At 28.3% G+C, this 25,434-nt stretch overlaps 1 protein-coding gene and 1 long non-coding RNA gene across 5 annotated transcripts in view; one reads left to right on the forward strand and one right to left on the reverse strand.

Annotated features, from left to right (window-relative positions):
* Positions 1-9,988, reverse strand: part of LOC142321623 (uncharacterized) — a 39,830-nt gene extending 29,842 nt beyond the window's left edge. The window contains exon 1 of the long non-coding RNA XR_012755683.1: positions 9,835-9,988. This is a non-coding gene — a long non-coding RNA (uncharacterized LOC142321623). The remainder of the gene's footprint in view (positions 1-9,834) is intronic.
* The window catches only part of stumps (DBB domain-containing protein stumps), a 276,278-nt gene extending 252,129 nt beyond the window's left edge, over positions 1-24,149 (forward strand). For all 4 annotated transcript variants that reach the window (XM_075359839.1, XM_075359846.1, XM_075359864.1 and 1 more), the window contains 4 exons: positions 1,284-1,404; positions 8,546-8,662; positions 13,983-14,083; positions 20,533-24,149. In XM_075359839.1, coding sequence (XP_075215954.1) covers positions 1,284-1,404; positions 8,546-8,662; positions 13,983-14,083; positions 20,533-21,411 — 1,218 coding nt within the window. In that variant the 3' untranslated portion in view covers positions 21,412-24,149. The remainder of the gene's footprint in view (positions 1-1,283; positions 1,405-8,545; positions 8,663-13,982; positions 14,084-20,532) is intronic.
* The last annotated feature ends 1,285 nt before the right edge of the window (positions 24,150-25,434 follow it).

Below are 25,434 nucleotides of genomic sequence, written 5' to 3' on the forward strand. Positions count from 1 at the left end.
TTATATTCTAGATCTGTTCAAAAAGTATCCAACTATTTTTTTCTCAAAAGGTATTTGAACACTGTCAAACATAATAGAGCACAGCTCTAGTAAATAGTGTGCATATGTGTTATTTTATAACCTCACAGAGGACATCAGTTTTTCCAGCAGCCACTGTTTGTTGCAGTTGTTACTGCATTTTTATTTTGTGCATAATGATGGATGCATTGAACAAAGATACTGTCCCACTGTTCTGACAAAACTTAGTGGTATCCAGTCCAAAAATTGTATGACTAAATAAGCCTTTGGGGCTGAAGCTATAAGGGTTATACAAACTAAAGAGTGGCATAGCCATTTTCAGAATGGCCAAATTTCAGTTCCAAGTGGTCAGATTGCAACAAGAATAGAAGCAGAAAGAAATGCAAATAGACTGAGCATGTACCATGTTGCTATGACAACCAATTTATTTTCAACAGCCATTTAAAAAAATTCGGAAGTAGTACATATTCAATGGTAGCTAATTAGTTCTAAAACAGTTATATTTACAAGTAAGAAGTTTCATTGGTGAATGAGACATGAAAAATGAATTACTTTTAAAACGGCAGGAAATAGTGCATATGAACAAACTGATATGTTGTGCTAATCTGCTTTATTATCCTATGGCATTAAAAAAATAACTCAGTAAATAATATGACTGTACTGATGATTTTTTCATATGAGAGCTGTCTTAACAGTAATCTTTGAGAGTTAATTGCAGTAAAGTGTATTAGGAATCGTCATGCTGTTTCCAGTATGATTGTGATTTATGCCATATCTACAATTGTAAGATTATGGTACCTAATTACATTCATGATACTATCTATAATTTGTATTAGTAATTGTGAAATATCTGTTGCAATTTGTATAATCCAGTTACTGATCTCTACATTCTTACAACATTTCATTAGTCAGAAATTATTTCTCTACATTTAAAAAAAAAAAAAAAAAAAATGTTTAGTTGTCATTTGTAAAAAAAATTTCATTTAGGTAAAATAGATTACTAGAAATGTAGGGTAATATTTGGTATATTACTAAAATATAAGTAGAAGTATGAATTCTTTAGAAATAAGAACACTTAAAACAAATTACTTTTTTAAGGCAGTAATCCACAAACTTTGGTCTTGAAAGTAGAGTATGGTGCTGTTTACAAATGTCAGTCTCTTTAAAGCATATTTGAACTTATCACACACATGTGTAATGTACTGTTCATTTTTATTTGCCTGTAGATATCTTACTAAAATATTAATAAGTAAAACTCTTGACAGGAACAACTGAATGCAATGAGAGAGGAATATGAACGAATTCAACAAGCAATGAAACATCAAATGAAAAGAGCAACACCTTTTGAAAGAATACGGAAGTTTTTCTCCCGAGGAAAGTCAAAACGTAAGTGTTGTTACTACACATATTAAATTAAACATATGACAATCATATTCAAGTTTTGTAGATTTTTACTGTTTTTCTGTGTACTTGTGTTATAAAAATCTTTTTTCTGCTATGGAACTCCACTTTTTCATTACTAGAACCAACTTGATCGTCTATCAAAAGGCTTCTTTGTTAAACCAGTTAATTCAGTGATAGGTAATGTGCTAAGCTTCTAAGTTTCTATTTTGGCAGAAATTTGTCATGTTCTCATTTATTATTTCATCTGACAACTTCCTTCTTAAAATACAATTAAACTACATTAATGTTGGAAGTTATTATAAAAAAATCAGAAAGCCTGTATGTTTTCTATTCAAATATTCACTTAAACACCGATAGTGGAATGAAAACTGAACTCCACTTAATTAATTAATGGCCGAACAATAACACTTACTGAGAAGGTGTCATTTTTTTGCTATATCATGTTTTCTTATGGTAATATTTGCAGCCACTGATTAAATCATACTCAGTAGGAAATATCAATTACTTAATTTAAAAAATAGATTGATTTTAACTAGTATTTCTTTTATAAAACTCAAGTAAAGTGGGATATTGAAGATTTAATAGAAAATTTTATTGTTTCTTAATTTTCATATGCTGGTGAGTGACATAACATTTTACAGTAAGAATTATCTATAAACTGTATAAAATCTAAAACTGTAAATTAGATTTTCTGTAAATTGAAGGGTATATTTCATGTAAAATATAATGAAAATAGAAAATAGAATAGAAAATTCCATTGATAGTACATAAAATCAATACATACTAAATAAATGAATAAATTCATTACTGAATAATAATTCTTAAAGTATTTGAACTCTTCTTTTCCCAGTACTTCTGTTGTGAGAAGTATCGTAAATTATACTGTTTTTCTGCATTCTATAAACTATAAAATTAAAAAAAAATTGTTTTTTATTCAGTATGTAACAAGAAATGAAATGAAATGAAATAAACATTAGTTCTATGTCAAGATTTAAAAAATTAAAAGGATTAAATGTAATTTTTTTTAAAACTCATGAAACACAAAACTGTTCAGCAAAAATAAAATTTTAAGGAAAAAATTAAATTAAATCATCATGATTATTTTTTTGTTGAGGTGTTAGGGGCATCAACCACTATAGTCTTTAGCTTCTATCAAATAAAAAACAATTGCTTTCCCTCTGACATAAAAACGCTAGTGATACAGCCAGTAGACTAATCTTGTTATAACAAATCATCCAGAAATAGAATGAAGCTTCGTCAAAAAGTAACAAAATAAATTAAAACATTAAATCAAATTAGTCAAAAGTGGATAGGAACTAACTTCTTAAAATCTATTGCCTAGGTTTATCCTTAGGTCATCGTTTCTTTCTTCTTTTTGTCATTGTTCTGAAGGCCTCAATATCAAACTCCAGACTGTCAGAGGCCTCAAAGATGGATCTCAATGAGGTGTTGCAATAAATTAAAGAGGATCTCCTGCTGCCAGCATCAGTGATTCCAGTTGTGCAGTCAGCAGTGCATCAGAGTCAAGACTTTATGCACTTCCTGATAAAGCTTGTGGGGCTTGTGCACTTCTCGCTAAAAGGCCTCTGTGCCTTTGGAGGCCTCATTTTTGTTTGTTCTAAATTCCGATACCCTTACCTAGGGATAATTCCTGCCTAGGACCAAAGTGGCTGACTCATACTGGATGGCGCAAGACTTCGGCAGAGTTAAGCTCATAGTGCCCATTTTCAGCCCAATTCCACAATTGGAAACCATGTTGCCAACATTGCCAAAACCAGATCACCGTCATGCTTCCTGTCCCCATCACGAATAGCAAAACCGAGAAGCACAACCGCAACTAGCTCGAAACCGCCAATCCTGTACTCTAAAAGACAACTCCTAAACAAAACCATTGCGCCGTTGGCTGAAATAAGTGAATGTACCGAAGTATTATTTTGTTGCCCGCCCCGGAAGTGTGTGTAGATGTTATTGCAAGAACGTGAGGTTTGGTTTAATCCGGTCATTATTATTATTTTTTAATTTATTAATATTTTTTTCCATTAAATAGCGAGCATCAATTACTATGGATATTAGCCTTCGTCACAAACTAAAACTTTCCCCACCTTCATTAAAACAAGCAACTAGGCCAAAAGGCCAGTCTTGTCAAGCAGATCATCAGAAAAAACAGACGTGTCATAAAACAATATAACCCCACGCCTTTATACTTAAAACATACAATTCATTCCTATAGAAATATCAAAACTATCAAAGCGGATGTTAAGGGGCCCGCAGTAATTTAACACACATCCTTAATGAAATTTGTCATAAATACAAAAAAAACACAGATACAAAGAATGCCAGTAACTAATTATGTTTAAAAGTTATAATCGCTCCAACAAACCGCTTAGAAACTTGATAATTTTCTTCTCTGTTTTATCATTATATGATAAATCGAACGCAAATTTCCGGTAAGTTTTAGCCTCATTCTGAGGTCTCTATATAACGTGCACACTTATACAATATGTTTCACTGCAAGGTATGAGTCACACTTGTTTGCCGCATGTTTGGCTGCTCCATTAGCTGCTTCATTCCCAGGAATACCGGTGTGTCCAGGTGTCATATAAATACGCATTGTTTTCGGTTATCTTTGAGATTTTTAATTCGTATTAAAATTTCTTGAAAAAACGCATCATTTGTGAAGCTCGTTCCTCAGTACAGTGATTGCACTAAAGGAATCGGATAAGTTAAGCACTTTCTCCTTGGTGTAATGAAAAAACAAACAAAGAGGCTGCTGGATAGCGTATAACTCTGCTGTTTAGACACTGGCTATTTTAGATAGTCCCCAGAAGTGGGATTCGACATGCACAACAAAAGAGCTTCGGCGTCAATCTCGGCCTTCTCTTTTAGAAACTGGCAGGAATTCTGGAAAAACAATTTTCTAGTTCGCACAAATCTCCATTCTTGTTATCCCAGCAGATCTGGAAAAGGTGGGTCTTTTTCAGTACTGTTCAGCCAAATCATGTTTATAAAATGAAACGAATTTTATATGTCATGGAAAGCCAAGACATGAGATGCATATCTTAGTAATACAGTTTCCCTTCTGTAATTCAACGGGATAACTTCCGGCTTCTGACAAAATACTGTCAATCGGGCTTGTGCAGAAGGCTCCTGTAGCAAGCTTGATTCCTTTATTATGGATAACGTCGAGTTTATTTTGATGAGACTATTTTGCAAGGCCACATGCTATTGATCCATAATCTATTCTAGATTGGACCAATGATTTGTAAAGTTTCAACAATACTTCTTTAACAGAGCCCCAATTCAAGTTTCACGAACACTTGATGACTTTGACACTTTGTTAAAAGTTTCGTTGTGTGCGCCCTCCAGGAAAGGTACCTGTTCAAAGCTAGGCTTACCATACGTCCGGGAATAGCCCAGACAGTCCTGGTTTTTTAGTGCTTTCCCGAGTTGCAAAAATGTTCGGGGTTTGAGAATTTTATGACTGGCGAGGATTTTTTTTAATTTTATACCTATATGTTCGTCATCACGTTTTTAAACATTCTCTTACGGCCATGCATCTCTCAGCCGACCTTGGAGCAAGCGCTGACATCCATTTTGACAGAGGCGTGGCTACTTCTCGCTACGTCTCGCCGCAACTTCTTACTTAGTCATCTGGCAACACAACAGGAGCAATGTGTTTATATTGTTTTCGTGTGTGAAGTAACTCGTGTACACGTTTTTGATCATTTTGTCTCATCGTTTAGCAATGGGCAAAAGAAAATGTGTGTTTAATGTTAACCTGCAACAGGAATACACATTTTTGAAATTGTGTAATGAGAATAACATTGAACGTGTTTATTGCACCCTATGTACAGGAGAATTTTCTGTTGCACGAAAAGGAAAGGGTGATATTGAGGACCACTGAAAACAGCTAAACATAAGAGTGCTATTAATGCTACTGCTTCAGCAAGCATAAGAGACTTTTTTAAAGAAAAATGGGAATAACAATAACAGTGATCTGGAGTGTGCTGCTAAAGAAACAACATTTTCATACCACACTACTAGACACGAACTCAGTTTCAAAACATCAGACTCCACATCTAAACTGGTTAAAAAGTTATATGACCCAAAATTTTCATCTGCTAGTAACAAAATCGAGGAAATTATTGTTAACGTTATTTCGCCATTTAATTTGATAATTTGTTGCGTTCTTTGGAAAACATTAATTATGTAACAGTAATGATGGATAGCTCAAACAGAAGTGAAGTAAAACTTGTTCTGATTGTCGTAAGATATTTCAGTTTGAAGTTAGAAATTCAAGTTAAACTTTTAAATTTTGATGAAGTATCGGGTGAAACAGCTCAAATTTTGACTCTGTATCTTTTGCAGTGTGTGAAAAAATACAAACTTGAAGAAAAGTTGGTTATACTGCTGATAACACACAGTAATTTTGGTAGCGAGTAGGGAAAGGGGAATGAAAATGTGTTCAGAAAAGTTCATAGTGATTTACATAAGCGTATTTTAGGAATTGGTTGTTCAACCCACATTGTACACAATTCAGTACAAACAGCATGTGATTCTTTACTCGTGGACATAGAAGTTATTGTTATAAAAATGTATAAATATTTTCACACATATACAGTAAGAGTAACGAAACTTAAAGAGTTCTATGAATTTGTGGAAACAGATTACAAAAAAAAGTATTATCTCATAACAGCGTAAGGTTCCTTAGTTTGTTACATGCAATAGAAAGAATTCTTTCTTTCTTTTTTTGATGGCCTAAAATCATACTTCTTATCTTGTGACAAATGCCAAAAATTATTATTTGATTTTTGAAAATCTAGAAAGTGAACTGTTTTTGAAATTTTTATACGGTACTCTACAGTTATTAATAATGTAGTTCTGAAATTGGAAGCTAATTCTACCACAGAAACAGAAGCATTTCAGACATATTCTGAATTAATTTGTCAACTTTAGGAAAGAAAAACCCACAAATTTATACCATCTTCTGCCAAAGAATTGCTATGCACTCTAAAAGAAAATAATGATGTTCAGAAATAAAAATTCTTCTCAAGCATACAATTTTTATAACTCTAGTATCCAAAATTTAGAGTTGTGGAGAACCAGTTTTGATAAAGTTAATAAGTTTCAGTGGATAAATTTACGAACTGAAATTGCCTGGTCTGATTTAGAAGAGAGTGCACTAGTTATTAAAGAAATTATAAAAGATTCCATAAATATTGATGACCTATTTGATGAACGTACATTGTTGAACCAGGTAATTCAAAACCTGCCGCCTGGGGATGCGCCCGATGAGGAACAAACAACCCCAATTATTTATTGAATGATTTTTAGGAAGCACTTCATATTATTGCTACTTTTAGTTATTTATTTACGAATTTGCGTAGCATTGCTATTATTTCCTTTCGCTTTTGTCAGGTGTTTTTTTTGTATCGTTTTTCATTGTCATTTTTCCATCTGTCTTTTAGTGCGTCCTATCTCCTTGTTCAGTTATGCTGTAGGCTGGGATTTTCCAGTCTGCTGACTCAGCCGGTGGGGACCGGGCAACGGCCTGGGATTTTTTTTGGTTGGAATAGCTGATCAGCTTTTTGTCCAGCTGTGGATTTGACCTTTTTTCATTCTATTACTTTTTCTGAAATTCAATCTTTCATCGTTGATCATTTTAACCATCTATTTTCCCCTCTTTGTCGATCCATCTCCATTTTCTTTCTGTCGATCCTCTGGCAGGTCGAGAAGCAATACCTCACCTTCGGCTATAGGTTTTCTTCTTTTTTAGATCAGATATGCCAACTGGCGGCACAAAAAGATTTTATCTTTAGACATAGCTTTTAGCTTACTTTTAAGTTTTAATTTAGTTAGGTTCTTTGTTTTATTTCTGTAGTATTGACGTGATGGCTTCATCCAAAACTATTTGTGGTAGTGGTAACTGTAGCAAAACCTTCTTCGGGAAACAGAAGCATCTATCATGTATGTGCTCCTCTATGCTAGGATATTCATCCAGACTGTGTTCATGTAGGCAGTGATGAGTTTGACATCTACATGCTGGATGGTGTAAGTAAATATGTTTGCAATAGTTGCAGAATGACAACACATCTTATTGGTGGTCGAATTAGTGTCAATGATAGCACGCCTTTTGGTGGTTGTAATCAATCATATCATATAATTTGTTCATGAAGGTTAGTATGAGTATTGATACCCTTTGCAGGTCAGGGATAAAGTTGTCGAGAACAAGCCGGCCAGCAAAGTACCTTGATGATTGACTGGAAATTCAGCTTTGTTGAGCAGCTATGAAGAGCTATCGGTGTCAATAAAGGAGATACTTTTTTTACAACCAGTAAACATATTTTGATTTTGTAACAGAAAGATTGCGTTTATTCATAATTAACACTACATTGAAGTAAACAAAGTTCGGTATAACCGAAAACACCGTATTACAGAAACAATAGTGATATAAAATAAAATTACACTTTAGTGGGAGACAATTTTGCTTTAGGAAAGATGATATAAACCATCAAATACATTCAAGATCAACTGGTTTATTTATCAGAACATTTAAAGTACATTTACAGTGTTCTAAATACACTGCTCACTCACATATTGGAAGCCTCTTAAAATGGTTCTTTTTTAGAGAAGCTTCTTTTATATTCTCATACAAAGGTTCTCTTTAAATGTTTTTTAGGCTACATCCCTGTCCTACATCTTAATTCCATAATTGTGTTAAGTGTTCACTTATTTTTGAACTCAATATCAAAAAGCAAATAAATTCACTATGGTATTAATTTAATTTGCCAAAAATATTAATAGATGTTTATTACAAATTCATCTGTCACCTATTCAACGTATAAGTGTCATTCAAAAAGTAGATATGAACAACTTGTAGTTAAAAAAAATAAACTAAATAAAAGAGTGATGGTTTCAAAACATTAAGTTGCTATCTTGTTGTAAATTAAGAAAAACTATATCAGTACCAAACAATGTTGTCTTGCCTTCAGATACCATAAGATAGAAAGATCCAAGTTTTAGAGGGTACAGAAACTAACTTAGTAATTAGAATCAGAAACTAATTCTCACAAACTCAAGCACAATATTTTATTAAAACGTGAATTTCTTTTTTAATTTACAGATTCAACATGTAGTGAGGAATGCAGCAGAGACATTAGAGATGCAACTGATGGTAGTACTCTTGCAGGAAATGTTTGCCACCGACCTGCTAGCAGCTTAAGTTTACGCAGTTCCTGCAGTAAGTGAACAAAAATAAGTTTTTGAAACTGTGTGCACACGCACACGTGCATGCATGCCTTTGCATGCTTGCATGCATGTGTGTACCCTTAGTTTAAAACTCGTTCTGTTTTTAAAAAACATGAACTTTATTTATGCAATTAAAATCGTTACAATTATTACACATGTAATTGTTTAGAATTAATTCTTAATGGTATTACGTGTTCATGCAAATGACTTTAATAGGACGATGTAATATCAGATGAGTCTACTAATACCCCGTGAGTGCTTGACTGAGACTTTATTGTATGAAAGTCATTGTAGAACTAAATTTTATTACAGTTAAAATGAAGAAAAAAAAGTGCAGCTGCATTACATTCTTTTACAAGGTGGGTTTTCCTGGAAACCAGTGATAGGCAACTCATGTGACTTATGAAATTTAATGCATCATCTATGTTCAGAAATGTAACTCCTCCTTCCTCAGATAAAAACTCCTGGGGTTGATCAGCAGCTACAGGTGTTTTTCCTTTTTAAATATATTAACTTACAATATAACAATAATTATAACAATTAATACACAATATTATAGACCAAATTCATATATCACCTGTGACAATATTATTTTTCCTGAGAATTAACAAATTATTTATATTTATATTTTATTTATTAAATATTATTTTTTTATACAACATTATAAATTATCCTGCAGTTTTAAATAAATCATTTGTAACTTATGTTATTTTATTTCAATTGTATATACAAACATTTTTATTTTATTCTGTTGTGCATTATTGCAATATAACCTATTGTTATCTTAAATACGTGAGGTAATTTCGAGGTTACGGGAGCTATGTGTCCTTGTAGATTACATTTCATTTTACATATAACTTCATTCATAAAGAAATCATTTTTACTATTTAACTACTAAATATATTATTTCGTTTTCAAACATATTCCGCATTTATTAATATAGTTCTAAACCAGTTAATGTTTCTTGTATTCCACAATGATTTGTTTATGCTACATGATAATTATTTATTATTTTTTTGTAATCTATCATTATTAACAACATCTAATAATTTATTATTACGTACATTTAGGGTTGTAATTAACTACCTTAAAATATTTGGCTAACATTAAATTATGTTTAACTGTACTTTATTTTATATCAGTTATATATGCACAGCTACTTACTTTACTTTACTGCACTAATTATAATCTCCTTAATGTCAGTTACTTATCTTATAATACGTGCAACTATACATTTTCTTAGATAGTTGGCTTGTGGAGCTAGACTGTACTTGACCTACACACTACACATTCATTCATAAAAATATTTTTACTATTTAATTATTTCATATATCATTTACTATAACATAATTATTTTCCAACATCAATATATCATTCACAAAATTATCTTCAAATTACAATCTATATTTTATATTGGTATTAAATATCCATTAACAAAATTAATTATATTATTAACAAACCATTTCCAAATATTTCTATATTTAATTCTTGTCTCAGTATTTTTCAAATAATTCTTATTTTTTAACTTTTCTTTTTACACATTATTTCATAATCATATCTACTGGTTTTAAAGTCCAGTTGTATTCTCCATATCTAATTAAGAATGCCAATTAAATTATGCCAATAAATTTGTATAATGGAGTATTGGTTTAATAGATAAAATATTTTTACATAATTCATAACATTTAAATAATTTAAGCATTTATTGTACATTCTATTAGTTTATTTAATCTTGACATAGACTTTTTCAGTGTCACAATTACAGCATTTAAAAATTAATTATCTATACAAACAATACTCTCAACACTCTTCATAATAACAATTATTCATAGCAATACATTTACTTCAAATAATAATGTTTGATGCATAATTTGTATATGCATTTTACTGATTTTAAATCTTGTATTAAATATTATTTTCTAACATATTATATTTCATTATATGCTGTAAATTGTTTTTTTTTTTTTTTTCATTGCAATTGTTATCTTGTTGCCTTGGTATTGTTATCTAATGTACGTGACAGTAAGAATCTTCGTCATACAGCTGTGAAAATATCTCTTTCTTACATATTTTTATTTCTCTTTAAACATTGTGTTAATTTTTAAATATAACATAATAAATAAAATATTTCATTTCATAATTCAATTCTTCGTAAATATTTTATATTCTAATTTTTTTTAATTCGTTAACCAATTCTTTTATTTCCTTACCAGTCCAATATCCTAGATTTATTTTAATTATTTCTTCCTATTCTTTTGATTAGCCCTAATATCTAACATATCCAAATTCTTCACATAATTAAACGTATAAAAATTATTATTAGTATTTTTCTTAACATTTCCTACATTTTTAACATTTAATTCACTAGTATCCTTATCTTTATTTATAATATTATTCTTATTATTTTTATTTTTATCATTGGTATTTTTCTTAATATTCATAATTTTTGGCAAGGTATATTTATTCATAATATTATTACTTTTATTCTTCCTAATATTGCATTTATTATTTGGCAACATTTCATTATCATTAACTTTATTTCTTTTCTTATTAACATAATTCCTTTTATTGTAATTATCAGTTTTATTATTATTTTCTTCATTAATAATATTCGACAACACACACATATTCTTGCATTCCTTCTTATTTTTCGACGGTTCATCTTGATATTCTTCTTATATTTATTATCATTAATATCATAATCATTTATTATTTCATTAACTTCAATATTATTTGGCAACTTAATATTAATATTATCTACTGTTGTTTCATTAACTTTTTTCTTCATTTTAACATTATTTTCATAATCTAACATATTTTTCGGCAACATATTTCTATTATTATTTATAATATTATTATATATTTCATTACTCATCAATAATATCTTTATTAAATTTACTTATTTTTGGCAGTGTATTTTTATTATTAACATTGTTTCGTTTCTCATTACCATATTTCCTTTTACTTTAATTAATTGTATTATTATTATAATATATACAAATTATCATTATTATTTTCATTTATAACATCATTATTTTCATTTATAGTATCATTATTATCACTATATATTTCTTCAATAATATACTTATCGTCTTCATTTATTTTCGGCTACAAACAGTTAGTATCATTACATTTATTTTCATGAGCATTAATATTTGGCAATATTTTATTATTAATATCACTACATTTTCTTCATACTACGCTTATTTATTTCTTCATCAGTAATATTATTTGACAATATTTTATTATTAATATCACTACATTTTCTTCATACTACGCTTATTTATTTCTTCATCAGTAATATTATTTGACAATATACATTCACTATCTACATGTTCCTTCTCACATTTATTTTCTTCAATATTAATAGTATTTCACAACGCATTTTCACTATTTACAAAATTCTTATTATTAGTAACATCATCAATATTATTATTATTATTGCCTTTATTTCCCTGATTATTTATTTCTTCACTATTGTCACTAAATTTTGACAGGTTAATATTATTTTTATAAGTATTTTTGTTAGTTTTCATTTCACTAATATCATTGCTAATTTTCTTTTTATTTTTATGATCTTCAATAATTTTCGGTAATTTATTATTGTGTTATAATTATTGTTATTACTTGACAATTGTATACACTTTTCATTATTATTATGATTATTTATATCTACAAGAATTTTAATGTTTCGTGTAGTACGTGCTTCTTTTTGACAGTTTTACTAATAACATCTACGTGTTTTGTCTTCACTTTATTATTTATATTGGAATCCTTTACTTTTAATTAAAAATTTTTCTTATTAAATTATTAATTGTGTCATCCTGCATTTCATTAGTTTTAATATTACTAAAATTATTTTTCATTTTCCTAGCAGCCCTATTTTAACTTTTACGTTTATTTTTATTTTCACTAATACTTGTCATTACATTATTATTATTCGTTGAACAGTTATTATAATCATTTATAAGATTCTGAATGTAATTTTTTACCTCTTCAGTACAATGCGTTAATCTTAAAGTATAGTAGTCATCAATTTCAATGAGATCTGTTATAAATTGTTTTTTCCAAGGCTCATTTCCCATAAAAAATGATCAGTTAAAACTTCCTCATCAAAGTTATCTAAACTAATCTCATTGAACATGGGTTCATAAGTGCATGTATGTTTTTTTTTAATATTTTCTATTATCTAATTATACTTGTATAACAGAAGGAACATTATTAAAAGAAAAATTAAATACAATATAATCCCAATTTACAATATATTTTATTCAGATCCTGCTCATCTGGACATCAAACTGCTGCACCCACCCACATAATAAATTTTAAACATGTATTATTTATATTTTATAAATGTGTCTAATATAATTTTGTCTTTTTCTATCATACTTTTGGCCAGATTATTTAATTTCAAACGTTTTAGGTTATTATGAAATGAAACTTTTTAAAGTTTCATTTTATTTTTTTTTATCTCAACAATAAATTAAATATTATACATTTAAGACCCATCAATTTGATGTGTTTGTTTATGTACAACTGTAAGCTGTTACCAAATAGAACCCATCCATCCCTCATTCAAAGGAAATATTAATGACATATTGAACATATTGCAGTCCTATTATCTTAATTAAACAATGTTTTCTTCAAAATTGAACTCATTGTAACTATGTTTGAATTTTTTGTTAATTAGTATGTTAAAAATTATTTCAAATAGTTTTTGTATTTGACATTTCATACCTACTATGATAATAACAGGATTAATTATTTGTCCAGACTATTTGAAATTTTATTCATACAGATTATATCTGTTCCCATCTTGTTCAGTTGAATGGAGAAATACTGTAATTAAAACATTCCATTTATTGGAGAGGCTTAAATTCCCTGGCATAACATTGTGGTTTCTAATATCTATTGAAGAATACAATTAGGTTTGAGAGAGTAATATACTTCAATTTTTTCTTATTTAAAGGGTAGAATTTTATTTAAAGGCAGATTAAAGAAAATTTTGTATTTATTACACATGAGTATAATTCCACTGTAATTGTAAAATTAAACATATTTTGCATTCATTTTATGGTTATGAGATATTTAATAAAGAGGTTATTTTAAATTCATTGTGATAAATTATATTAAAGTTCAGTGCATTAAAAAAATAAAATAAACATTAATGAGATTCAGGTAAACAGACAAGATTCCACTGGTCATATCACAGAAGGCTGAGCATCATACGTAGTTGATAATGATAACCTTTGATACTTTAGAAGGTATTTTTTATACGTTACTGTGATGCAATTTGTACTTTTTCAAATCAGGTTCTGGATCATCAGGAAGAATGAGCACTGGTAGCGGTACAAGCTTGGGTGACAGTGGAACACATTCAGATCCTGATGATAAGAAAACATTGTCAAATGAAGTATGTAAAAGATTAACTGATTTTCTTTTTAAAACTTAAAATATTTTAACACAACTGATATTGCTTTAATCAGTTTGTAACAGCTCTTGAATAAGCTTCACTGAGTGGGAACTTTCAAAACTATCTAAAAATTAGAGAACTTTTATATATAATTAACTTAGCAAAATCAATTCTTTTGATAATGTATTTGTCCATATTTCCCTCTGTACTAATTCTGTCAAAGGCAAAAGTTTAAAAACAGTTCATTGCCAAGAGTACAGAATTCAATAATGCTGTTTAACTTAAGCTTATTGTTCTTTCATAATGGCACTTTTGAGGTTTTCTCTCATCATCAGTTAATAAAACTTTTTCTTTTAAAAAAAAACACACATTAAACATTAAAATTGTAAACATATAAAAATATGTAGTCATAAAAATTAAAAAAAAAAAATTTATGTGGCTGGCCACACATACAGTGCCTATACCTGGGTACTGTACTAGTAACAAAATTTTTTTTTAATTTTTATGACTACATATTTTTATGTGCTTACAAATTTAATGTTTAATGTGTGATTTTTTTATAAAGAAAAAGTTTTATTAACTGATGAGGGAAACCCTCAAAAGCACTATTATGAAAGAACATAAGGTAAGAAGCATTATTGAATTCTGTACTCTTGGTGGTAAACTGTTTTTATACTTTTGTCTTTGATATATATATATATATATATACATATATAGATTTAGCAATTTATACACACTTATTATTATTATATATTTTATTTAAGCATGCCATTTGATATATATATATATATATATATATATATACTTTTTTTTAATTTAAGTAATATATTCCAATACTGAACAGCAGATGCAGGATCCCATAAGTCAGTTATTTAAAATTAATATGGTAAGTGTAATTTGTCTGATTACTGTGTTTGGAGGTTTATATTTCATACACTAAAAATATAATTATATATATATATATATATATATAATTCTTTTTTTATAAAACAAACAATCCAAATATACTTAAATTAGCTCCCCATTGCAGCTTCGCCTGTGCTATATAGTTACTTGCATTTCCTGTAACGGTCAATCATTTTATTTTATGTTCTTTAGTGAACCGAATATAGGTTAGCTAGTCACAGTACAGTTTCGGATATGTTGGTTGAGTCATGCGCCATATACTTTCGCACCCCTTAAAAAATCAGAATTAAAAACCCTAAAATGGTTTTTACATTTATCTGATGATAACCGTCATCGGCAGTTTGACTGTTGCAAATGTACATTCGAGGATACTTTTTTGAATATTTTCCATTTATCATGCATGCTGATGACCATGGTCCATACAACATATGTTTACAATGTTATATAATAATGGGTCAGCATTTTTATCAGGGAGTTCAGCAGATATGATAACATCAATTTCGACAGGTTGTATTTTAGTTACTAACCATACCAAGATGTGACAATGAGGTAAGCCTCGTTCTTGCCAATCAACACTTAGCGCATAGCAGTTGACCGAACGAAGTATTTATTTTTTGTTAATAATGTCTAGGAGGTTTTCAATTTCAAATGGAAAACTCTGAATATAATATTGTGTCTATCAGTAGATTATTGACCAGTGAATAGTTCTTTTTTTATTTCTGGCCATTCAGAATTGCCAACGATTCAGGACTGTACGCCAACGTTCATATAGAATTCAGCAATGTTTATAATATTAATTCAATGTTTAAAAATAACGAATATCTGATTACAAAGTTATCATTAGAAATTAAAAAAAAAATGTATAAAATAAAAGACTGTAATAATTTATAAATGATTTTTAAAATTTAATAATAACTTCATAAAAGAGCTATTAGGAGTAAAATAATGTATTTTACAATAACAGTTGCAACATGGTAAGTTCTACAAAATCATTAAATTAACATATTTATCAATGACGTAGATGAAAATCGTCAAAAGATCTGGTATTTTGACTACGTTAATAACTGAAATTCCCACACAAAACGAGATATTCTGAAACTACTGTTAGAAAATATTAGTTTTTATCAATGTATTTTAGAATATAATAATTTTATATGTTATTTATTAAGCCTAAATAATAACTAAAGTAATAGAATGTAACTTAACAATTATTCAACTAATTTGGTGAAATATCATAATATAATGGAGAAAAATTAGTTTGAATGATTATTAAAGTTTATCTCTTTCAACCGATTCATTTTTGCTTCCTTGTACGAAGTATTGTGATCGCTAAAAATTTCAGTTTTTAGATTTCAACGGAAATATCCATTTTGATCATTCCTGTATCCATTTTGACTAGTTACAGCGTGACGTCTGTACGTATGTATCAATCTTCCATAACTCAAAATGATTGGCCGTAGGATGTTGAAATTTTGGATTTAAGATTTTTGTAACATCTAGTTCTGCACCTCCCCTTTTGTTTTCAATCGACTAGACCAAAAGTGTCCAAAAAGCCCAAAATCCAAAACATTTGGATTTTGGACATTGAGAGATTTTCAAACGATATATCATAAGTGGCACTTAATTTCATTGGTTCCAGAGTTATAGCCAAATAAAATTTTAATTAATGAAATATTTGGATCTTACAAGGGGAAGGCACATCGGTTCAAATCAGACTTTATCTCCTTTTTTTTAACTTTTTTTTTTAATTTAAATATATTGATTTATTAATAATTATTAACCTCTGATTGTAAAAAAAGATTACAATAAATAATAATTCAATAAGAAAAAATATATTAAAAATTATGAAAAAATATCGGAAGTTATTAATGAAATAAAATTTTATGTACTTATCATTTAAAAAAAAAATGTGGGTGTGGAAGTTAATAGGCGTACAAGGAAGTGATGTAGTGTCCACACGAGATTTTTACTTCAGCTGCTATTGGCGTGGAACAGACCAATGGCAGTGCGCCATTGCACCGCCACGTGGCGGCTCTCTCTCAGCCAATTATTTCCCGCTAGAAGCAGCCCGTTGTCAATTAATTTACAGATTATTTTATTTAATTTCTAAGCGTAAATTATATTATTTATTAATTTTATTTATTTAATTTTATAAATTTGAATAATCAAATATTTATCGTCAATCACATAACCAATATAATATCACATTACCTGAGAAATGGAATACAACTTCATTAAGCTAACTACTATACGTATATCAAAGAAATGAATTAAAATTGTCTGAATACAATAATTAATTAACAATTATTGGCAGCTTACGTTCTCGTGATTAGACTGAATTTAGCGCAACATATCCGCTACCTAGCGGAGAGCTAACATACTATGTAAAAAGTTGTTGCCTGAGCGCAATTTATCCTCCGCCTAGTGGAGAGTCAACATACTATGTATGGAGGCATTGAAGCATTATCTTTTTAACGTGTTTTTTAAATTGTTTATAATATTTTTTTTTCCAAATTAAATATATCTATAATCCTTCTCGGTTATGCCAAGAAAAATGGATAAACATTTTGTTGCGATTGATGGAATAGTTTTTTTGTTTATCCCGAACAAAAAAAAACCCTTCCTCTTTATGTAATAGTGTAGATATAGATTTTCACTATTTTACAGTGATCTCGAAATATCTTATTTACATTACAGGTATTTTAAGATGTGCCAAAATCATTCTAATGATATTAAAAATATGTCACTTTTCTGATCAGTAGACTGTTAAATTTTAGGTTTTAGAAGTGCATCATTGGTTATTATAATCAAGTTGTCTTAGATATTTGTTACAAAAAAAATTTATATAAAATTTATTTTGTTTAAATATGTATGTTACAAAAGTAATTGATGTGCCTATCAGTTTTGTAGTTGTCTGTAGGAAAGAAAATTGTATATCCATCCATTCATTGATAACAGATCTCTGTCTGTCACCTTGCCTTTGTTATGTAACTTCAAATTCCATCCACTAAAATGTTTTCCAACAAACACAAAATTATTAAAACAGTTTAACAAAATAATACATTTTTTAAAACTTGATTATGAGATCGTATAGGATTTCAACTCTGGCTGTTCATTTAATTTCCAGCTTCTATGTGAGACATTTGAGCAAGATATTATTTTTACATTTGTTCTATTTTTTCAACCAAATAAAATTATTCAGTAAAATCTCCCTTTTACAGTAATTTAAATAAAAAATTATCTGTCATGCATGTTAATTATACTGCACACTAAATATCTTATTTTTATAGTCATCCAAAATTTTTAATTTTAAAAAACATACTTTTAAAAAATTAAAATTGAAAAAATTGAATTCTGTTTGTTTAACACTCCGGTATGTGAAATACCAGAAATTCAAAACACAGATCTGAAATATTAACAAGAGTAGCTGCATGAGTGACATGTGTCACCTACCACCTATATTTTTATAAATAATTATTTATTATTAATTATTATTTTACAGTAGTTATTACAGTAGTAGTAGTTATTACAGTAGTTATTATTATTTTACATTAGTTATTATTTATTATTAGTTAAAAAAGTTTATAAACTTTATTACATAAACTAAATTATTTTTTGTTTTAAATTACTGGTTATTTATTTGTTTCCAATTGAAAAGGTTTTTTGCAAGATAAAACAAATAAAGCTATCAGTAAATTAAACTATAACTTCTCTCCAAAACAAAATATCAGATTTATATTCTCTTAATAAAGGTTTAAAAACTTAAAACTGTAGAAGTAAACCTTTCACTTGAGTACAAGAGCAACATTGGTGTTTTGAAAAATGCAAAAAGAAACAATATATATTGACATAGTCTATATCTTATGTGACTTCCATAATATGTTTACAAATTTAGCTGTATCATTACATGTAAATGAGATAAACTATGAATAATAAAAAAACATACAAGTAACCATAGTAAAATATAGATGTCAACCAGGAAAATGTAGTCATACAGGGTTTGTAGGCAGACAGGGTTTGTGTATATCCCTGTTTAGCAGTAATGACACAATTATTTACAAAACAACAATAATAAATATCTCAATGTGTATGTAGCTGACACAAATATGCTTCACGAAGGAATATGTTTTGCCTATAATAAGCACTAAGTATAACTACAACAGTCAGATGACATAGTCATATGCCACCCACGCAACCCCTCACATTTTTCAAAAGTTGCAAGCGCACCCAGATGTTGGTTCCTAAATAAAACTTATGAAAAATGAATAATACATACCTGAATTACCTGTAATTTTATGAATATGCTCACCAAAGTCCAGCTGAGAATTACATGAACATCATTCTTTGACTTTTTCAATAATAAATCTACAGTAATTATGTAGTGAGTGGACACCACACCACTACCTCTTACTACCACTACCACTACCACTACCTATTATATACTATTTACAATTATATGTTAATTTAAAAGATTTATTTCTCAATATTATTCATCAGGTTTCACGCTTGAATGTCAGTAAACTAGGACTTTTCATATAAGGTGTAATCATACCTTCAGAAAAGTACAGTAATTATTCAGGGATTTTTAATGGAAAATGGGAAAGGTAAGATGTAAATATCTACCAGTTGTATAAGAGAAAATTATATCAGTCAATATGAACAGCTTAGTTACTGCAATATTTCTACACACTGAAAATTTGTGACAATTCCTCACACACCATATATTTGGTCATCCACAAATGTAAAAGAGATTTGAACATGTCCTACCAATCAAACATGTAGAATAAACTGCTGCCTTAAAAATATATTATAATTTAAATAAAAAGCTATGCAAAAAAAAATTAATTAAAACATCTGTAAACAAAAGCTAGAAAATAAACTATGCAAACAATTAATTGAAAAATGTACACTTCTGAAATGACAAACTGAACCAAACTTTACTATAAAACATTTTTGAAATCTTACTTTGAAACATTTTAGATTTGTCTTAGCAACCATCCTCAGTGACTAAAACTGGCTGTTTTCACACTGGTGTCAATTGAACTTATTACTGAAAGTTTTTTAAATTAAATTTACATAATTAGGATGTGGTTGCAAAAAGTGTGAAATTTGAATTGTGTCCATTTATATCAATGTTGTTTGTTTTTTTTATGTATGTTTCAGAATTTTAATACTTGTTAAGTTGTGATCTTTTTTTTGTATATGTACTCGTAGAGTACTGAAGTTGACTACTTCAGTACCAGTAGTCAATGTTAGTGGATTTTGCAATTTGTCTTCTTTTATACAACACCTTCAAACATTTAAATTCTCTTCATTTGATAAATTAGGGATATTATCTATAATAACCCTGTTTATAATAATAATATTAGGGATACTATTTATAATAAAGAAAAAATGGCATTACTTATTTATTAACATAAATATATTTTATTTTAAGTATGTCATATTTTTTGTTATTCTTTTGCTGTTACTATTATTTATTACAAACACACAAGATAATTCTTTGATTCCAGGATAATTGTTTATAATCTGTTTGATTTCAGGGAAATGCTATTCCACAAGATTTAAGATGTAAGCTACCAATCAATATGTTATATTATGATATCCCTCCATCTTCATCAGAGCCAAGACTTGCAAGGCCACCACCTTTAACTGATCTGACAGAATATGTTACACCAGATAATAAATCATGTTTAGGTTTACTTTGTAGAAGCACATCTCTTACAGAAGAAGACACAATACTAGAAGATCAAGAAAATTTAGCTAGTAATGTTGATGATGAAAATAAGTTTAAAACGTGTGTGACAAGTGTAGAGGATGATATATTGCAAGATAAAGATGAGATGGACAGAGAAATAGCAGTTGTTGAAGTGCACCCACCCCCATTAACAGAAATTGCACCAACGCAATCATTCTCTGAAAAAAAAACGTCAAATCACTGCTATAATGACTTATCAATGCCAGGCTTGTTAAATCACCAAAAAATTAATTTAAAAAAAACAGAGGAGCTGCATTCCAAAGGCAATGAAGTAAGCTTTAAGAGTTTTAAAACAGAAGAATCATTACATAATACATCTCAAAAGATAAATTCAGAAAGTTCATCACATCCACTATATAGGACAAATAACTTGCTCCCTGAATTAAATGAAAATGAACAATTAATGAATTATGATACAAATAATTCAAATAATTTGTGTAATAATATTAATCATATATTGCTAAGTGATTATCAGAATGACGTAACAGACAAAGAGCAAAACAATGATGTTTCTGCACAATATGAAGATAACAGTGATGAAGAATCAGTGAAAGAAACAGATCAGTTACTTGAAAATTTACAACTTCATGATTACATAAATATATCTGGACATCCTCCTCCTCCAGTGCCACCAAGAGGGAAGTATAGTCACGTCACATTATAGAAAAACTTACTTTTACACATATTGTTTATATATTGTTATATATAACACATATACACATATTGTTTTTGTTATTATTTATATAGAAATAATCAATTACTGGAAATCATAATTAAGTTTGATAAGCAGTGTAGTGACCAGAGTTGTTTTTTGGGAAACCTAAGCTTTTGAGCAAGGGGATCTGAAATTTTGAGGCAATAAATAGTTTACAATGCAAAATTAGATAATTAAATAAAGGTAATGTGAGTATCTATTGATAATTTTTTTGATCACATACTGCATTACTTTGTTGAGCAAATTATTACAATATTTACAATATTGCTTTAATTACAATAAAACTTTACAATTTATAAATATTGCTTTTACAATATAGGTTTATAATTATGAAAGCTTGTATCATAAAGCAAATTCAGCAAAGGATAAATATTTTTATTTATGTAGTAGATATAAAACATCTGTTAACTTAAATTTTATATACTACACATCAGTATTAAAAAACAGTTTGTCATACACTGAAACAACCATTATAAAGTCAACTTTATGTAATGCAATATATTATAAAAAGTTTGACTGAATTAGATAAAAATGACAAATAATAATGTGCAGTACTCTTACAAATAAAGATGGAGTTATCCCAAAAAACATTTTTTGTATAAAATTTAAAGTAATAGATTGTTTTACTTTTTATTATTACTTTGACAGATCCACTTGTCATTGTGAACAAATACATACATTAATTTCCATATGATAAATTCTACTTGAAACCTTTTTTGGTGATGAATTTTCAGCACAATATCACACTAACAACTTATATATTAATTACCACTTTTGTTTAGCTTAAATGAAGTTTAGCTTAAATTTTTAGTTCACTCATGAAGTCTATGAAACTGTACTTGTAAAAACAAGTATCATTGTTCTATAATTTTTAGTGCTAAATAAAAAATAATAATAATCAGTGATTGTAAACCCTAAGGGTTCATAACAATGAATAATTTTTTTTCATTACAGGTGACAGATAAGACATTTTAAATAAATTAATACTTTGTAACTACAGCATTTATTTTTAAGTAAATGTATCAGAATGTATCACCAAAAATCCACAATAATTTTGTATTATTTTTCTTCTGAATCATACAAAATTACTTACTACAATAGATCAGCTTAGAAGTCAATAGAAATTAAATTTTTTTTTGAAATGTTTAAGAATACAAAATAAGAAATGTAATTAAGAGGCAAATTAAACATCAGACAAAGGCTTTTAAACATCAAACTAATGTTTAAAAGGTGGTGGCATTCTTACGTTGTAGTGTACATGAGTAGTGAAAGAAAAATGAAATAAAGTATGGTAAGTTAAAAATGATGAACCTTGATCACAATGATAAATAACACAAAAGTTAATTTCATTTGAGTTTAATGTATACATTTTCAAAATAGTGGATAACAGCTGCTCAGAGTGATGTCATTGTAAGAATCAGATGGAAGGGATGAATTATCCTCTTTCTTTCACTTGAAACATATTTATAAATAAAATGAATAAAATTAAATGTGACAACTGTGCAATGTTGCATCTGAAGGAGGCAGATAAGATTCCAAAAAACACAATATTTCAAAGTAACAGGCAATGAATTTCAAGGAAAAAGTAGAAGGTGAAGCATTAATTTTAATATTCCAATGAACAGTAGCAGGTAATGAAAATGTATTATATAGCGTTCAGTCAAAGCTTATATCATTTCAAATTTATTAAGGGTAATATTTAGTGGTAATTCATGAGAAAATGTTGCCAAACATTTTAGAAAAATGTTACTGTAAAAATGTGTAAATTTTTGTTATTAATTTTATCTTTTGTTCATAATTATTGAGATAATCATGTTATAAGTAACCTATTTACAAATCAGTAGTGGTTTTTCAGAAGCATATTTTTAAAAATAATTATTATACCTAAAAAATGTATTTTTAAGTATAATTTAAAAGTATTTTAGTATTATGTGAATTTTATGGATTTTTTTTTGTATTTATTAATTTATAATAAAACTGCAAAAACTAAGATGTTCTGCCTTAATGAACTGCATTCTTCATGAATGTTTGGTTTTATTATTAATTATTCTTAAAAAAAACATATTCCACAACTCCAATTTCTTGATGTATACATGAAAAAATGTATATACATGTATTAATCTTATTCAAATAAGTAGAACTACCAATTTCAGAAATATTAATCTATCTAAGAGATCTATCAATAAAATTTAATAAATATATAATGAACCATTTTTAATATACTACACTATTAATAAAATAGCTTATTATCATTTTGTTAGTTAGGTCTTTATAACAATATACTATTTTCAAATAATTCTATGTTTTCTTCATAATTAATCTGATAATTATGTTACCTTTGTAAATAATCTGCATGCAGTTCAGTGCTGGTCTTGGGAAATATAATTAAAAAAAAAATTATATTTAAAGAATTTTGTAAATAAATATTTTATAAGATACGTTACTCTTTTACAAAGCATAATAAATATGTCTGTAAATATTTCTTTTATCTTGTTATAGTGAATAGTTTGTTTATAAGGAAATGCATAATATTAAATTTGTATACACATTTTTTGTTGATTTGTTACTTTATATATATATTTACATATACTGAAGGAAAATTTTTGTAAACTGTATTTTATACTTTTTTTATTGTAATATTCAGCAGTATTGTTAATGAAATATATTTTTGAATACATATAACGAAATGATTTATTTGCATTGTTTTTTTATTCATAATTGTTTAAAAGTTCCCCGTCAAATTCTCATTAAATGGCTTAATTAATTTTTTTAAATTTTATTTTAGCCCACAGACTGGTATAATGGTTTACTCACTATCAAATATGTTGTTTTATAGCTGAATTTTGAAGTTGAAGATTCTGAGATTCAAATCCTTATAAAAGCTAATTGCTTTTTAATGGATTTGAACACTATTAGTGGATACCGGTGTCTCAGAAATGGCTGGCCTGAGTCTGTACAAGACTACACCTCATTTACATTTCACACATATCATCCTCATCTCATTAGGCCTGGGGGTTACTTATTGTTCACTAGTTGAACAAATTGTAATCTAGACATTAGGAAAGAAAAAAATCATTTTTTGCTGATTTGATTAACTTCTCCAGTCCTTAATCTCAACAAATACACTATATTTTTAATTATTTTCTATATGAAAAACTGTCCCCCTTTTTAGTATTACTAGTTTACCAATAAATTAGCAGGAATATTCACTTTGAATTGGTTATGATCATATAAAAGCATTGCTTATACAGTGCATTTGAAAAGCAACTATACAGGTGTATGCACTATTACAACAAAACATTACATTGACTTGCCTTATAGTAGTTGCCGGAAATGTTCCACATGAATATTCAGACATATCTGTACTAATTTTTTCTTATTCTTGAAGATTCTCACAAGTTGGAATGTTCTTGAAATCACGAATAATAGTTGGAAGTTCCCTAGGCTGTGAAGGTTTCCTCATTGAACATTACTTTTTGCATAGTAAACATCTGGTTGCCTTAAATCCGAAGAACAAAAGGCCACAAATCCTTAGAAATGATTAAATTTCTGAAAACCTTTAGCAGTAACTTAATGGATTACCTGACTGTGTAAGTGTTACACCATCTTGTTAAATTCAAACATTATAAATTAATAATGTTTGAATTCAACAAGATGAGGACGAAATTACGCCCTCAAACTCTCCCATCAACTATGAATAATATTTCAGTAGCAAACTGAATGTTGTTTCTGTGAAGAATATTGGGCTATTCCTCTTCTAGATATTGCAGAATCTCTTCTCTTCAAAGAGATTTATTTCACTTGTAATGCCTAAGGTTAAATTACACTGATAAACAATATCAGATTTTTTTATGTTTCTAGAAGTCTGACACCTTTGTTTGCATGGCTTTTATTTCATAGTCTGTAAATAAAATTTTTCTACCTCCCTCAGTTTAATAGAAATACACATTAAAGGTCTATAAAAGATATTTT

This window comes from Lycorma delicatula, chromosome 1, assembly GCF_047948215.1.
Source record: "Lycorma delicatula isolate Av1 chromosome 1, ASM4794821v1, whole genome shotgun sequence".
In the NCBI taxonomy this organism is placed as follows: Eukaryota; Metazoa; Arthropoda; class Insecta; order Hemiptera; family Fulgoridae; genus Lycorma; species Lycorma delicatula.